Source organism: Pseudovirgaria hyperparasitica (genome assembly GCF_010093815.1).
Source record: "Pseudovirgaria hyperparasitica strain CBS 121739 unplaced genomic scaffold EJ05scaffold_2, whole genome shotgun sequence".
Classification (NCBI taxonomy): Eukaryota; Fungi; Ascomycota; class Dothideomycetes; order Acrospermales; family Acrospermaceae; genus Pseudovirgaria; species Pseudovirgaria hyperparasitica.
Genome location: NW_022985550.1, coordinates 2231832 through 2249038, shown reverse-complemented (window position 1 = coordinate 2249038; position 17207 = coordinate 2231832). Strand labels below are relative to the sequence as shown.

Sequence of the window (17207 nt, the reverse complement as noted above, 5' to 3'; positions counted from 1 at the left end):
GGGCATACAAGGGGATGGTCTGAATCTGATAAGGAACCTAGCAAGGATTGATCGGGGGCCCTTTACGACCGTCGTGCAATGTAGTCTCTAGGCCTGTTCGCCCATTGGATGTTCACTCATGCATCTTACAGGTGTACGTATTAAATGTGATAGGAAAGCCTTCTTGCAGGAGATGCCTGTCTACGGGCCGCAAGTGTGATAATTATAGCAACATTAAACTTGTCAAGTCCACAAACTTCTTCTGAGTTCACCTGATCTTCAAAACCTGATTTCTAAGGGCGAGGCATCTACTAAGTAGAATGTGGTTGAGAAAACTTCTCGAAGAAGCCTTTGCGTCATAGAATGATAGATTTGATCGGCTGAAGAAGGTCGGTGGAGTGTCTGACGACGAACTGCGGCCTTTTTTAACACGCCGATATGAGTCACAGATACTATCGACAATATGCTGAGAGGATAGATGAGGATACTGAGGGTCCTAAAGGTATTACTCGCTCGTCGTTTTCCCCATCAATTTCTGAGTCGCTCTTCATTGTAGCTACACGCTGCCATGACTCACTGGTGTCGCGAAAGCCATCGACCTTCCTTGTGAACGTCTGCAGCAAGGATCTGTCCGGTGTAGCTGGGGTGGCACAGATGATCGAGCTATAAATGTGATCAGAAGAGAATGTGCTACACTTTCTTGCTCTTCCATCCGAGGCAGCAGAGCTCATAACGCGTGTTGGGTAATAAGCTTTGAGAGTCTAAACGTAGGAGATAAGTTGTTCAAAACCAGGCTGAAGCTTACTGCTCAGGTGTCAGCACATCAGGCTACTCTCTCTGCTTTTAGAATGGTCAGTCATATTGCGTCTGGTGTCTGGTTCGAACAGTCACGCTTTCACAGCTCTCCTGGACTATTATAACATGCAAACTCGATATTTACCTGACAGGCAGTCTATAGCTCCGACCAGCGATTTGAAGACCGACCAAACTTTCCCCATGGTTAGGTCCTGTACGCTTAGACATTGATGTTGACCATATTTTGTGGGTTGAGCTATAATGCATGTGTATTGAGGTAGGTGGCAAGGACGGGCATTGTGATGCCATTTGAATCAAATATAATGAATGCTTCTATCATTAGCGTTGGCTTATGGCTAATTCAGGGTTCGAAGATCACTCACTCACTCCACGCAAATAGCCGTCACTCTGTCTGACTCTGTAGAATCGAGATCCAAATGCAAGGGTCCACGGTAGCGCGTTAGTGTGGACGCGCTTAGCGCTCATGTATGGATCTCTCGCAATGACGACACCACTTGACGCGACGCGACGGGCTAGTGCACCTCAGACTACACGGTCAATTGTTTCGCGCATCCGTTCACAGCTCTTTCCGGGCTCTCAGAAGCGCACTGTTTGCCTACGCGGCCTGAGCAGTAATACTATCTGGAATAAAGCATCACACGAGTTATGCCTACCAGTTCAATTACATATTCAAGCACGCGCAAATCTACCCCAGCATCGTCGCCGCCGCCCTAGAGTCACTCGAGATGGGTTTCAAAGAAATTTCAGAAAGTATGGTGAAAGAGGAGGAAGAAATGCGCGAGCGTCGCGAGAATGAAGACAGGAAGCGAGAAGAGAAGATGCAAATGAAAGTACTGGAAGACAAGCAAGGTGGAGAGGAAGTAATCGATAAAAAGTTCAAGGCATTGGAGTACCTCTTGAACCAAAGCAAGGTGCGCGGTCCAGATCTAGAAAACCCCAAAGATCACTGGTGCGATGTAGACACACTAACAAAGAATTCTAGCTTTATTCCACCATTATGTTGTCTCAGATGCAACAGCAAGAAGAAACGGAGATTGCAAACGACGAGAAGGGTCGCAAACGGGCGCAGAAGAGAGAAGAGAAAGCAGAGGAGATTGCTGCAGCTGCTCAGAGGCGGTCAACGCGAACGGGCAGAAGCAATCTGAAACAGGAAGACCCCGAGAGTCAAATTGACAATAATGCGCAGTCGAAACTGAATAAGACAAAGGAACGCGGGCGATCTGGGAAAAAGGGTAAGCCTTATGGAAAGATATCTGACTATCTAAAAAGAGAAGACGTCGAGGCAAAAGCTGGCAAAAAAGATATTAAGGAAGCCCTTCAGCAGGCCGCTGAATCAGATGTAAAGACGAGCGATATAGGCATACAGAACCTCAGGTCTGCCAGACAGCCCGCTTTGGTATCCGGTGGTACCATGAGGTCTTACCAATTGGAAGGCCTAGAATGGCTTATATCCCTTTACGAGAACGGGTTGAATGGCATTCTTGCTGATGAGATGGGCCTCGGGAAGACAATACAAACCATCTCATTTCTAGCTTTTTTGAGAGAGAAACATTCTTATGGGCCATTCTTAATTGCGGCACCGCTGAGCACTACAAGCAACTGGGTCGATGAGTTCAATAAGTTCACTCCAGACATTCCTGTGTTGCTATATCATGGATCAAAACAGGAGCGGGAAGAGCTAAGGAAGACCCGACTAAGTAGTCCAGGAGGGGATAAATTTCCAGTAGTGGTGACTAGCTATGAAATTTGCATGAATGATCGCAAACACCTGGCGAACTTTGGTTGGAAATTCATCATCATAGTATGTCAACCATCTATGTTACAGGCGCGTCAACTAACTTTATCAGGACGAGGGACACCGTATTAAGAATCTTAATTGTCGACTGATTAGAGAACTCCAATCTTACCAGTCTGCCAACAGACTACTGATTACTGGAACGCCCCTGCAGAATAACTTGACCGAGCTATGGTCTCTCCTTCATTTCCTGATGCCCAACATTTTCGACAAACTGGAGGCATTCGAGAGCTGGTTTGATTTCTCTGCACTCAAGGAACGTAATGGCTACCAGGAAATTCTATCGGAGAAGCGCCAGCAGCAATTAGTCTCCTCACTACATGCGATCTTGAAGCCGTTCTTGCTACGGCGCGTAAAGACTGATGTCGAAAACATGATGCCTAGGAAACGGGAGTACGTCTTGTTTGCACCTCTCTCGCCCATGCAGAGAGAACTATACCAGGCCATTCTTGATGGTACTACACGCTCATATCTCGAAGAAAAGGCTCTTGAGTCCATCAGTGGCACTGCAACTCCGCAGAGTGCTACGAGCACCGCAAGTCGAAAACGTAAAGCTCTTTGGGACAGTAGAGCTAATACGCCAAGCAAGAGCGTCAAGTCAAGCCGTGAAGCTACGCCAGCCTCCACCATGAGTGCACGCAGTCGTCGAAAAGCCGCACGCAAGAGCTATGAAGAAGTCAGTGACCGGGCCTACTTCGCATCTCTCGAAGACGAAGCCAACGATACCCCGGCGTCTGATCCCGAGGAGTCCCAGGACGAAGACGAACGGATACAGGCAGAGAATCTTCAGTTGGCAAAGCGACAGATAGCATTAAAAAAGCTGCAGAACCCGGTGATGCAATTACGGCTTTGCTGCAACAGCCCTTATAATTTCTTTAATCCATTTCTGGCGAGAGCTTCGGATGATGGAGACATAGTCCCGGACGAAAGCTTAGTCACATCTTCGGGCAAAATGCACCTACTTGACAGCCTTCTAACAGCACTATTTGACCGGGGACACAAGGTTTTGATCTTTAGTCAGTTCAAGACCCAACTCGACCTCTTGGAAATGTATGCCACTGCCCTCCGAGGTTGGCCTGTCTGTCGGATAGACGGTAGTATACCACAGTCGGAACGGCATGCACAAATCAAGGCTTTCAACACTCCTGCGACTAAGGATACAGAAGCTGACGATATTCGCAATCTGTTCCTACTAAGCACTAGGGCTGGTGGACAAGGTATAAACCTTGCTGCAGCAGACACAGTAATACTTTTCGACAGCGATTGGAATCCGCAGCAAGATCTCCAGGCCCAAGACCGAGCACATCGCATCGGACAGACGCGCAACGTGATTGTGTACAGGTTTGCAACGAGGAACACAATAGAATCACAACTCCTCGAATCAGCGAATTCTAAGAGACGGCTGGAAAAGCTTGTCATTCGCAAAGGTGGATTGACGGGCGGCAATAGCAAGTCCAGGGTGGAACGAGAACAGAAAGAGGAATTTGAGGAGCTGCAGCGCCTGTTGAGGAGAGAAGACGGTCAAAGGTGGGACATGGATAAAGAAGGCAAGGATCAGGGCATCCTTGGAGGGAGGGAGCTGGAAATCCTACTTGATAGAAGCGAGGACGCGTATGACCGAGCTGAGAAAGGCCTGGATGTTGAGGGCGAGGTGTTCAAGACAGTGGAGAGCAAGGGCGAAGGAGCTTTACTAGAAGGGCTGAGGGCATAGTCTTGTCTAGGAGTTATCTTGTGTGCGGTCCATGGTTGGATCAACGATGTACGACTACATTTCTGGTAGGATGTTGAAGTGCACTAGACGTGCATATCGAAACACTGTATTATTGAGCTATGGATGGAAACACGCCAGATAAGGCAAACGCCATGATCTATGTGGTTTCATGGTGTATAGCGGTGGTAATGGAATGGCAGACATTGGACATGGACAATGAGTAGTGGATGAGTTGGTGCGGTATTGCCACAGTCGCGCAGGTTATTTCCTCTCGGACAACAACTTCCCGAGACCATAGCCGAGCACTAGCGCATGGATATGCCGCTTAATTACAGTAGTATCATAGCTTTGGGAATATACTGAAAACATTGAGACCTTCTCCATGTTTTAATTGTAGTCTATGCAGTGTTCATGAGGCTTGTACGTAGTTACGTAATACTGGGAGTGTTCAAGTGCTAACATGGCCTCAGAAACGTGCTCTCAGATATTCTATTCTAGCCTTATCTCGTTATAACGGGTCCCTCGCCGATTCTTGATGCGATATCACGTCACGCAGGGGTAAGAACTTTAAGATTCCGGCGCATTGTGATTGTGCCGATTGTATCCACCCATCGCGTGTGTAATGGTTCGTTTGAGGGCCTGTTGCTAGGGTCGTTTAAGTCTCGCTGAATGAGTCTTGGTATACCGCTTTATGATGAATGACTCATTATACGTTACAAAGAGAATCTTGGCCTGGGCTCTCTGGCCGGCTGGATTTCAATAACATGATCCAAGCTTCGCGAGTACTCAAGTATTAGTAAGCCTGCTGAGTATTCGTTACCCACGTATCTTTACCTGTTCCAGTCTGTCTCCACTCCGCTCGGCTGGACGCTGCAAGAAGAAAGAAGGGTTCAGGAAATTAATACCACTTATCACCTTCTCCCCTTCTCTTCACCTCCACCTCCCTTGCCTCACTCTCGTCTCTTACGCAAGACCGTTCCTTCCTTTCAGCCTCTCCTCTTCACTGTTCTCCTTATTTCTCCCGACCACTGTGGTCTACGTCAATTGCGTCCTCAGATTCGCAGCGTGATTATTTGAACTACTTTTCAATCCTTTCGGATCGCTGGGACGTCCACTAGCAACGGTCTCACCATGTCGGTGAACGCAAACTTCGCGTCGCCCACTGCGGATGCTCAATTCGCGCCTTCAACGGACTTCGTTAAGAACAATCTCGCGTTCTCAATCCTAGCGCACATAAACGGATGGTCGGCCCTTTTGACTATAATCCTGGTCGCTATCGCTTACGATCAGTGTGAGATAATCTGGAACAGATAGAGGAGAAGATTCGTCTGACAAACAACAGTCAAATACATCTTGAATAAGGGTTCAATCGAGGGGCCTGCGTGGAAAGCACCATTCATTGGTCCATTCCTAGAATCTGTTAATCCTAAATTCGAGAAATATTATGCCAAATGGATGAGCGGGCCGTTGAGCTGCGTTTCTGTCTTTCACAAGTAAGCCCTTCTGCGGAGTTTGACTTCGCAATCACTTATCAGCCCAGGTTCGTTGTCATTGCCTCCACTCGCGACATGGCCCGCAAAGTCTTCAATTCGCCCTCATTCGTCAAACCCTGCGTGGTTGATGTTGCTCACAAGCTCTTACGTCCAAACAATTGGGTTTTCCTCGATGGCAAGGCACACGTTGATTATCGCAAGGGTCTCAATGGTCTGTTCACTCGTCAGGCTCTTGAGATGTACCTGCCAGGACAGGAGGAAATTTACAACCTGTACTTCGCGCGATTTCTTAAGGTCACCGAGGAGGCCAATGGAAAGCCTGTGCAGTTTATGCCCGAGTTCCGGGAGCTGCAATGCGCCGTATCCATGCGAAGCTTCGTCGGTCACTACATGCCCGACGAATCGGTGAAAAAGATTGCGGACGACTACTATCTAATTACTGCCGCTTTGGAACTGGTCAACTTTCCTATCATCATTCCTTTTACGAAGACATACTGGGGTAAAAAGGCTGCGGACATGGTACTTGAGGAGTTCTCTAAGTGCGCTGCAAAGAGCAAGGTCAGAATCGCTGCGGGAGGTGAACCCAACTGCATTCTAGATGCCTGGGTACTGCAGATGGTCCAGTGTGAGAAATACCGTCAAAAGATCGCGCAAGGAATCGATGTCCCGCAATCTGAGAAGCCATCAATGCTTATCCGCGAATTCACCGACTTCGAGATTTCCATGACCCTTTTCACCTTCCTTTTCGCATCTCAGGACGCGACTTCGAGCGCTTGCACTTGGTTGTACCAACTCATGGCTGATCAGCCTCACTATCTTGAAAGGGTCCGCGAGGAGAACTTGCGCCTACGCAACGGCGACCGTAATGCACCCCTCAGCATGGATATGCTGGAAAACATGACATTTACTCGCGCCGTTGTCAAGGAGACTCTACGTTACCGGCCACCTGTGCTCATGGTACCTTACGTTGCGAAGAAGGCTTTCCCCATCACCGACACATATACTGCGCCCAAGGGCTCCATGGTAATTCCAACGACTTACCCTGCGCTTCACGACCCGGAAGTCTACCCCAACCCAGATACATTTGATCCCGATCGATGGATCACTGGCGATGCCGAGAAGCAAGTCAAGAACTGGCTTGTTTTTGGAACCGGACCCCATTACTGTCTCGGCCAGGTCTACGCTACACACAATCTCATGGCCATGATTGGTATGGCGAGTATGTTTCTTGACTGGAAACATACTGTCACAGAGAAGTCGGAAGAGATCAAGGTGTTCGCAACCATCTTTCCGATGGTAAGTCCAGTTCCCAACCCTTGATAACCATTACTAATCACTAACAGGATGACTGCTACCTCACGTTCTCGAAGCGCGAGGCTTGAATGTTTAGACGTTTCATCACGAGTTCGCAGATTTTGTATTCTATAGACGGCGTTTCATGCCACCGTAACCAGGCATATAGCGTGAGCGTATTCCGCTTATTAACCACTTATAATAGTCATTATTTCTGACGTATGGATCCGCAACGGCAAGCTTTGGTGGGGGATGTATTTCAGCTTGGGCGCAAGCTTTGGAGAACTCTTGCATGGCACAACCGTTTTAGAGGCCTGGTAGAAGTACGTGAGGTATCATTGAACGTGCGAGTGTATATACGTAGCCTTCTGACACAGTCTTCTCAGGCCGGGTCACTTGAAAAGCAGGTCAAGAACCCTTTGGATGTCACGTTGTCATGCACTTGGCAGATCTCACGACTACGTTGCGTGTTGATGATTGATTCAAACATCTCTTTCTATGCCCAGATCGAGCCGTTCCATCTATTTCCATGGAGTAAGACATGCTTGACCGTATCCAGACGTGCATACGGACCACACCTGCGGATCTGCTCGACTGGAGACTGTCCAAATGTCAACTTATGATCACTATCAGTTCAGGGTCCGTTTTCAGAGCAAGCGAAAGAATATTATCATTTACCGCATCACGATCATCTGTGACACCACCTTGCCATTGTTGTGACATGACCATTAACGTCTCCCAGAGCAGCTAAAGAGAAGGGAATGCAGAGATAAATACAGGAGAGGGGGGAGGATGGCACAGGTTGTGCGATATGCGGCTTCATAACACCGCGTTTCCATTGAAGCTAATGCATCTACTTCTTGGGGGGGTATTTCTGGAACAAGCGTCTACTCATCAGTTAGCAAAGTCATTCTCCATCTCGATCGGCCGGTACAACATACTGCGAAACAAAGTAATCCGCCGCAGCAAATAGCCCAACAGCACCTGCCCATGCACCCGCGACCTTCCATGACAACTCGCCGGCAGTATATTTTCTATACGCACCGAGGCCCAGCACACCCGTCAGCAAGCCCGCCGTCACCAAGTTGCCCAACACGACCGGGTTGTCGGCGTTCTTGCTCAAAATACCACCTGCGCGGCGTGACTTTGCCTTGGCTTTATCGGCTGCGGCCTGAGCCTTCGCGCGTGCATCGGCTGCCTGTTCTTCACGCTCAATGCGAGCAGCTTGCGTGTCGGTCTGGATTTCCTGGGATGAAAAGGTTGAGGGGACGGTAGAGACGTGTGGGGTGTCGACGTCGATGAGCGAGTGGGTAGATTCGGAGGTTATGGATTCAACTTCGGTGGGTGGGGGCGCACGGCTAGGGAATATGTTAGTTGAGGTTGATGCTTTGAAACTCATGTATCTCGCAGGGGTTTAGTGCGGTTGTGACGTCGAGCGCTTGTGTTGGTAAGAGGTGTCTGTTGCGTTGAACATGATGCACGAGGTATAGCGACTGCAACGAGCAATGTTTTACAGTATAGGAGAAAGTCACTTACGCCTACGAGGTTCTGTCAGTGCATGTACCATTTCAATAGTATTATTTCGTAACTGACCTCTTCGGCACTCTGCTGTGGCCCACTGGCCGCGACGTCTGCGTACGAGCTCATATCTGCGGCGTATGGAGAATTGAGACTGGTTTGGGCGAGGTAGAGCTCGATATACCAGGCTGTTGGATAATTTGAAGATGAGAAAGGACCAGTGTGACTTGTCAACGCAAATAGATGCTCGTGATACTGGGAAGCTTGTCGTGTGACGCACAAGGAGAAACAGGGCAGCAAGCTTGGGGCCGGTATATCTTCGGTTACCAGTCTAGGGCTCTTGGAGACGACGTCACCACCTCGGCGTCGGAGACCTACTATTAGATGCTCAAGCCAAATTGGGGAAGGCGGAACTAAGCTTATTATTATATTAAGATTGTTGCATCAACGTGAAGACATGCATTTAACTATATGGCCAGAATCACCTATTAGCCAGCTTTTAGCCAGCTACGATATATAATCATAGAGATTTTTTCTAGTATCCGTTCCAGGGCGCTGTCGTTCTCTATCAAAAGGTTATTTACATAATGTACATTTTAGGCCTAGACTTATTCTGTAGCCATTCAAAGTCCTCCTACGATTTGTCATCTGTCGCTTTACTGTGAGGATCTTTTATTTGATGGGCTACCTGTCCAGGAGCACGCTTATCTTTGATGGCTGAATCATGGCTAGATGTGTATTCTTGGCCTCTATCCGCCACTTTTTCGCCAACCGTGTATTTCGGTTGCTCAGTGCTTGTACGCATACTTGTATCATCTTTAGATGCCAGCGCCAATGTATCAGGAGTCGTTTCGGGATCGGGTCGAGTTTGGCTACCATCTTTATCTTGTGCTTGCTGTTCATCTTCATCGTCGTCCTCGAGTTCAGAGCCGTAGATCTCTGGGTACTTTCGGAAGCAGGTTTGCATGCCCCTGTGTTTCGTGAGTTCCGTATCCTTCCGAGTATGCTCCCTGTCTTCATTGAAGTGGTGTACTTACTGAAACTTGTCTATACAGTCCATCCCCTTGGGATCCGCCTCCGAAAATACAAAACAACTGAAAGCTGTCTTGAATTCTTCACCGCATGGACCGTGGGCCATGCCACCGAGGCATGGGCAGTCCCAGTTTATTTCGCCGGTCTCCGGATTGAATGCACCTTGTTGGCCTGCTTCTTCCTCCAGTTGTTCTATGCCATTGGGCTCTCCACCTGACGCGTGCTCGTCTCCTGTAACTGGCGCTGGCTGTGCGTTGCTTTGATCCTGTCTACTTTCAACCTTGGCTCTTTGTTGTTTTCGCTGTGTTGCAAGAGCTTCGAGTGTGGGAAGGTTTTCAGGTTCGCTCTCGTACTCGGCACTCCGTGGGACGACTGCAGTGAGATGTCAGTACGGGGATGACATTATTGGCTGATTCCATCAATCTATCGTACAGGATGGCTCTTCCGCAAATATATCAGTGGTGTTGTAAAAATATACAACGCCTCCAGCTAGCGCCAGGCGCACTAATTTGTTCTTGAAAGATCTCGACTTTTGACTTGGGGGTGCAGTGCTCAGAAGTCTGCGTGAAGGCGCAACGCGCGGGATTGAGTGGAGGGGCGACAGCCGTAATAACCGAGAAGCAGGACGAAGCATCATGCGATGATGGTAAAGTTGCTATGTGAGCGAAGGAAGTGAAGGCTAAAATGGCAGACGACTGTACAGCTCTTCGAGAGATGCGAATGCTTGAGGATTTCGTAGCTTAGCTTAGATCTATGATAGCCTAATCCTATCTAGGTTAGATCATGTATCCTTCAAAAATGAATACACATTTGCACATTCCATGTAGAGTCTTGAAAAGATTTGAGCCAAGCAATTTGTCATCAGCAGCTTCCTGCCGTAGATTTTCTCTGTTTTGGAACTATTTTCCAGTATTGCAGAAAGACTGTCAGCCTATTCCTCGACCTTGGACTATAGATAGGGCGCTGCCAGAGCTGATCACTGCATCATGTAGTCTACAAACTGATATATCATGAAATGATGGGTCGGATATCCGGATTATGTGCTTGATGCACTGCCCCCTCTATCACTCTGTGAAAATTGTCCCAGGGTTTCATTACGGATATTCTCAGTATCGTCTACATTATAGAGATAGCCCAGAGAGTCCAGGAGACTAAGTAGTAGCGTATATTCCCAGGCAGGTAAGGGAAGAGATGTTAAGGGCGTTCGCAAGTGTATAGCTAATCGAGGTTTAATGTTTATCCCGAAGCCACCCAGAGAGCTGCGCCCTGGAGTGGACACAGAGACGTCATTCCCACGGCTGCGTCCGCGATTCGTGCTTCGGGACACTGAATTGAAGGAAAGGCGCAGGCCTGCACAATGGTCGCGCTGCAACCATGCACCCCAGATATTCTTGTAGCAGGCCAAAGAGCGTGTTATGCAAGCCCGTTATACCTCCGGTACGGATCAAAGGCAGCACATGATCCCTGCTCACTAGAAACCCTTCGATGTGTTGCGTCCGGGCGAATGGTATGAAATGCAATGCTGGCCGGTTGCGGTAAGACGATAGGCCACTTGCCGTTCCAGTGTTGCACAGCAAGCATGAGGGATGTAGAATATTGAGAGCAACGCCCCCAATCTCTTTCTAGAATTATTTTCGAACTTTCCTCGGCGACCAACTAAAAATGAACACTGCTATAGCAACAATATGATAATCCAGTGGCACATTTTGCAAAATGCGAGATATGCTTCCGTGACTCGCACTTCTGGATTAGGAATCTTGCTTCCGGAAAAGTCTTGCAGGGCTGGTATATGACCGCTCAGCGTCTATCGCGTTACTTCACATCAAAATCAAGTTTAGCCTGGCCTCGCAATACAGTCTTGTTTTACTGGATTGACACACCTTGCTTCTGCCACCAGTGTTGTGCCTATGAGTATCCCGGGGACCTGGTTTGCTGCAGATGAAAGGAGGCGTTTCTGTCAAGCTTTCTCTGGCATGAGACGCAACAGTGGCTTTATTGCTAATTCACAGATGGGATTGCCCTATATTCCATACGAGCTCCCGAAAGTAGTTTCCTGTTCAACCGTGGCTGCCACAACTCCACCATACAGTCGCCGATGATTAGCACCAGGTAGGCGTGGCCCATTGCCAAATTGGAATCCGAAAAAAGGAGCTGGGCTGGTTATCACAATCTTTATTTGCCCGGTAAACGTTTTGGCTATGTTGAACTTTGTCCTGGACCACCTCCAAGCGGTGCGGCGCACCGGTGGCAGCGAATTGCTTGTCGTAGTCTATAAACAACGACGACAAATACTAGATGTAGTATAAAAGGTCAAGCGATGACATGACGGTGAGGATTACATAAAGTTCATGTTGTAGAATTGTCCAAGATCGTCGCGCAAGATTTTGTCCCACGACAATCGGAATAAGGCGCCGGGCGTATTCCTGTACGTTCCCAACGCCCAGTGTCGGTTCTTCGAATCTTCCATGCACGTCACTGCGCCTTCCTGCCTAGCTTTGTGGCACGTCGGCGGATCAGCCCTGTCGACCACGACGAAACTTCAATGAACCCAAGCAGGCTGCATCTGAATACACAGGATGGCATATCGCACGCACAGTTCGTAGGGCGAAGGTCTGGCTCGACAGGTTTTGTCATTCAGTGACCTGGTCCCTATCCAAAGATAGCTGATGTCCTCACAGGGATGGCGTTGATGAGCTCGTTTCGAAAAATGACCCTGGTGCGTCCAGAGCGGTCTCCGAAATCTGATCGAAAGGCGAGACCGTGGCATGCTGCACTGAGTAAGGCATAAATGGTGCCAATGGGAATACGGCCTTGATTGAGCTTTCTGTATCTCTAACACTCTTCTTGGGGTAGCCATTACTGTAAAGGGTCGACATCACCAAGCTCCTCCATGACATGAAATGCCATGTCTCATACTCTAAATCACGATCCCGACCTAGGCTTGAGCAATAACAATAAACACCTGTGAAAACTTACCACATGCCGTACAGTAACGAGCTCTAGAAGGTGGGGTCTTGCAAGCAGTGGCATCATGTAGCCTCATGTTTCGAAAACAGTATAATTAGTCGTACGATAGGAATTCACGACTAGGTTCTGAGAAGATGCCGTTGTTCATGTGCTACGGTTCTACCCGTACAGCACAGGCTGTAGGCTGAATGCCTCATCAGATAAATATTCATGAGACCGGAGGACCGTGATTGTTTGCAGAGTATAGGTATGTGACCTGAAGCAGATTATGGCCATCGAAAAAGAGAGATCGTCCTCAGCACGGAGGCGCCGGATCGTTGAAGACACTTGGCGGGCCGCGCAAAGACAGTGTTTTCTGTCCACGATTCTCGCTTCGGTTGCCGAATCCAGCATCGATAGGTGGGCCGTTTGCCGTTTACCGCTTTCGACGACATTCATGTGCGACTTCTTGATATTTACAACAGAGAGTGCGGGCATGGCATGGTATGGCAGTAAGTCTGGCCGGTCAGAGCGATCAGAACGTTCGGACGGCTAACCATGTCCGAAACTATGAGAAAAAAGGTCGACAAATACAAGAAGGCAATTTGTAGCGAAGCAAGGAGCTTCATCGTAGCAGGGTATTTGCAGATTGTGTGGAGCGGCATGGTTCGGATTGGCAGATGGGTTTCAGGGACCCCGTTCAAGCAACGCTGCCTTGAGAATGGCGTGCAGCATGTAAGCTCGATCGATCCCTAACGTTGCTTCGCCAAGCTTGGACATTCTGAAGACGGAACAAGACCTTGCTCAGAGACGATCGCGATAATGGAGGGAGGGAGGTATGAGGTAGTGAGATCTGGTCGTGGCAGTGGTAGTGGCAGTAGTGGTAGTGGTAGTACGGGGATGTACCTGCTGCAGTACTGGCGCGTGTAGAGGACCCGGCGAGCAGCCGTCCCGGGGAATCGGAGACCTGGCGCGCGATCCAAGCCGGCCGCCTCATGATAGGTAGTAATTAGGTAGCCTAAGGAGGGAGGTAGATGGGTGCAGCTGGGGCAGCTGGACAGGTGGCAGACAGGCTACGTATGTAAGCTAATTACAGTACTGTATACCAGCCCTAGGTAGGGGCCCTAGCCCTAGGTGGTAGCCTTAGCCCCTGGTCCTGGCCCTGGCCCTGGCCCTGGCCCTTGCGCACTACCTGGCGGGGCCTTTCGGTCTCCCTCTGCCTCCCGCGCCGCGCCCTCTGTCTCCCACACAGTTCACCTACTACGCACATAAGCACAACATCGTAAGGTTATGTACTGTACTGTAAGCGGGCATGTCAGCATTCTGCAGCATGGCGCTGTCAACATGGAGTGCATTCAGAACCTTATTGCGAGCCATGTAGGCCGACTACTTGGTCCCACTCCTCGTCAGCCTTGAGCGTCCATCTCCATAAGCAGGATTCATATTCGTTACTCCTGTTCTTTACTCCGTCCATTCGCCGACCTGGACAGCGACCATCAAAGCGATGGACTCTTTGGGAGTGGAGACAATTATGGTGATGTTTTGAAAGACTGTCGGGACATATACTCCCACCGTTGCACACGGCCTTGCGAAGAACATGCCGCTGTCCACGTAGGAGCGAAAAGCGGAAGTAGACGACTACTATTATGGCAAAGCTTCTTATAAGATATACAAACTCGAACCAAAACAGCCAGCAAAGAAGGCTTGGGGATGGAGGCACAGACAGACAGCAGGGATCGAGCCGTCCACAGGCACGGCAACTGGCGCCTTAGTGTACAACAAGCTCTTTTCACTCATGGCCTGTTTGGGTGCGCCTGCAGAACGCACGTATGATAGGCCCGATTCCTCATCAAACCTCTGTGTAGTGGGACAGCCGGACTCCATTGGTCTGAGACACATTTCTTTTCGGCATGCCATCCACTTGGGTTGCTGTCAGTCTAGTGTCATGACTCTCTATTCAGACTTTTCGACACGGTCGCTCGCCCACTACTCCTCGATACGTCGTGCAGAATGGCTTTGGTGGAAATGGTCATTTACAGCATCAATTGACGGTACTCCTACTTGATGCTTGCCAACGAGCGTCTGCCAGATATATAAACATACCCTGACTACCTGCATCGACAACCTGTCACTTCATTGCCAACACTCGCTTATGATCAAGGATCTCCTCTCAAAGACCAATTTGAACCATTAACACCTAGGCCCACCGCTTTCAGTGCTGCCTAGATCGATCATTGGTGTACTTAAACCATCATTGCTTTTGTTCTCACTTCCGTTGCTTACACCGTCTATCGCCAATCCTTACCATCGTTCTCCACATCTGCATATCAGGAACTCCATATTCAGGTAAGCTTCAGACCACACTTATAGACACGCCCCCTCCACCATTGACCCCACGACAGATCCTACACCAAGCACTCAATCGCAATGGCTGCCTCAGGAACTTGCCAACACTCTTTCCAAGTCATCAAATCAGATACGACCCTGATAGTATGGAACTGTCAGCTGTGTCACTCCGGACCACACTGGTATATCTACGAATGTCGCAATTGCAAGTTGAGAACCTGCACCCCTTGCTCACAGAAGCATTAATATTTTCATTCTGTAAGTTGTTACTTCATTGTCTTCCGTGAGAACACAAGCACCAGAACCGCCTACTATATTTCTAGCTCCAGGGTCTTACCACACAAGGCGTAGAACAGATATGCTAACTTGGTCGTAGAGTGTGTAAATCTGGGCCACAGCATTCTGCGTCACCTCGACGATCGGCAACGGTGCGTCAGCTATGGATCTAGGCTCGGCTCGGCTTCTTTTTTAGCATTGTGTTGAAGAAGGCATAATAACATCAGGAGAGGACCTACACCATATTCGTGCAACTATCCTTTCTGGCCACCTCAGCTCTCTCGTATTAATGAGCACTTTCCGCTTCCTCATTCGCTGCTTCCTGTTGCATAGTGGCCTCATATATTCTACTGGAGACCATCAGCTTGTCTGCCGCGGCGTATCAGTCCCAATCCGATTCCAGTCCAGGCTTTCGTGTCTTACGGCACTTCTACTCAACACAGTTTCCCCCTTTCGGATCGTAGGCCCCGTGTCTTGCAACGAGCATACCGCTCGGCTCTGTACTTTTACAGCCTGGAGTCGTCAAACATTCTAACTTAAGCTTTTCTTTCACTTTTATTTCGCTGTTTCAAGGCTAGCATTGGTGGCCTTCGTCCCGTCACTGGCTTGACTTTTGTCATGATGCAACGCATCGCGGCGTGACAAGGGGTGGTTTCGTCGGTTCTTCATCTCGTGTCACCATTTTTGGTGATTACGCAGCCGTCAGTTGCAATGTTTATGTAACATTACAAAATCTTTCTGGAGGACCTGGCGTTCCCTCCCAGAGCAAGTGTCGATCAAGACCTGCGCGTCTGCAATGTGAGGATGTTGGAACTCTGCTTGTTTCTAAGGTGGATAACTCGCTGCACATCAATAGGTTTGTGATCAGCACTATATACCCAAATCTCATTTCTTTTTAATGCTATTCAACTGTGCTTTGACACTGATGATCGTTCCATCTTCCCTGGCTATCAGCAGATACACTGCGAATTTGGCCGACACGCTGCTCGGGACACAAAAGTGATTTTCACCGCTCTCAAGCTCCGTATTCTATGGATTTAAAGTTCGCGAGAGCTTGGCAACGTATAGGCATACTTTCTAAGGGATAACATGACTACACACCGCTCTACTGCGGGGTGAGCTTGATACATGCAACAGAACTCATCTGGCTGCAACACGAGACATTCAGATGGACTTTCCCAGCATGAGCAGATGTGTCCGAGGGATGTATCCCGCGGAGTATCAAAAATTCGATTTCTGGGTCGCAGCAGCGAGAGATTCAAAGAGACAGCAAGCCCCGACAAATGGACATTTATCCGGACTGGCGGACCTCTACCAGCTAGCCCTGGCGTTATCTAGACCGAGGTCGGCGACGTCAAAGTCCGAAGCAGAATCAGGACGCCAATGTCTCGTGTATAAAGGTTTCCGACCAGTTACGACTCCATCCACCTTGTGCTACGCTGCATCAGGCAAATAAAGTCCAGATCCGTGTTATGTTATCAGGCGGACATCTTCGACTCATCACGCGATGAACATAAGTGTCAGGCATGCACGGTTTGCGCCTTGTTGAGCTGCATCATGTACGCCAACATTCAAAGACTGCAGCGAACGCGACTTCAGAGATCCATGCATATTCCGTCGCCTCGTTCCAATGGTTCCATGATCCATCCGAAACGCTATACGCTAAAGAAAGCACCTGCATGCAGCGCCGATCTCGAGCACCTCGTGCGGACTTGCAGCCTCGAGTGGAGATCTTCTGCAGGCCACAGCAGTGATCCTTGTCTTCGCCCTCTCTTGGAGGCTCTTCGTCGGAATGGCCGGTCCACAGAAACGCCTTTCCAACAGTTGCACTTTCGATAACGTTCAGCCACGACAGAGGAACGAAATCGGATTCTCGAATACCAATGACGGCGGCGTTGTTGCCCGATCGTAGTCAAGCTGGACTTGTGGACAAGTACCGGTGTAGCGCAGCTTCCTGTCAATCGCTGTGATGCGATTCGACAACAAAGATTCAGAAGGCTAC

General features: G+C 49.1%; 5 protein-coding genes across 5 annotated transcripts; 3 read left to right on the top strand and 2 right to left on the bottom strand.

Moving 5' to 3' along the window:
* Window positions 1-1568: 1568 nt before the first annotated feature.
* EJ05DRAFT_434351 (SWI/SNF chromatin remodeling complex component) lies at window positions 1569-4301 on the top strand (the record flags this gene model as incomplete). The annotated part of the gene is made up of 3 exons (XM_033741654.1): window positions 1569-1706; window positions 1778-2596; window positions 2643-4301. 3 exons carry the CDS (start codon window positions 1569-1571, stop codon window positions 4299-4301), a joined length of 2616 nt encoding a protein of 871 aa, XP_033604773.1.
* Window positions 4302-5432: 1131 nt separating this feature from the next.
* EJ05DRAFT_497176 (cytochrome P450 61) lies at window positions 5433-7176 on the top strand (the record flags this gene model as incomplete). Its single annotated transcript, XM_033746510.1, has 4 exons — window positions 5433-5592; window positions 5644-5794; window positions 5842-7090; window positions 7138-7176. 4 exons carry the CDS (start codon window positions 5433-5435, stop codon window positions 7174-7176), a joined length of 1599 nt encoding a protein of 532 aa, XP_033604772.1.
* Window positions 7177-7825: 649 nt separating this feature from the next.
* EJ05DRAFT_205661 (uncharacterized protein) lies at window positions 7826-8907 on the bottom strand. The gene is made up of 3 exons (XM_033739777.1): window positions 8681-8907; window positions 8029-8625; window positions 7826-7974 (listed from the first exon to the last, which is right to left on the bottom strand). The coding sequence occupies exons 2-3, from the start codon at window positions 8484-8486 to the stop codon at window positions 7941-7943; spliced, it is 492 nt and encodes a 163-aa protein (XP_033604771.1). The 5' UTR covers window positions 8487-8625; window positions 8681-8907; the 3' UTR covers window positions 7826-7940.
* Window positions 8908-9043: 136 nt separating this feature from the next.
* EJ05DRAFT_461078 (uncharacterized protein) lies at window positions 9044-10333 on the bottom strand. The gene is made up of 3 exons (XM_033742628.1): window positions 10070-10333; window positions 9643-10009; window positions 9044-9576 (listed from the first exon to the last, which is right to left on the bottom strand). Exons 1-3 carry the CDS (start codon window positions 10272-10274, stop codon window positions 9240-9242), a joined length of 909 nt encoding a protein of 302 aa, XP_033604770.1. The 5' UTR covers window positions 10275-10333; the 3' UTR covers window positions 9044-9239.
* A 4607-nt stretch (window positions 10334-14940) lies between these two features.
* EJ05DRAFT_205445 (uncharacterized protein) lies at window positions 14941-15830 on the top strand. Its single transcript, XM_033739776.1, has 3 exons — window positions 14941-15134; window positions 15308-15357; window positions 15438-15830. The coding sequence occupies exons 1-3, from the start codon at window positions 15011-15013 to the stop codon at window positions 15738-15740; spliced, it is 477 nt and encodes a 158-aa protein (XP_033604769.1). The 5' UTR covers window positions 14941-15010; the 3' UTR covers window positions 15741-15830.
* Window positions 15831-17207: the final 1377 nt, after the last annotated feature.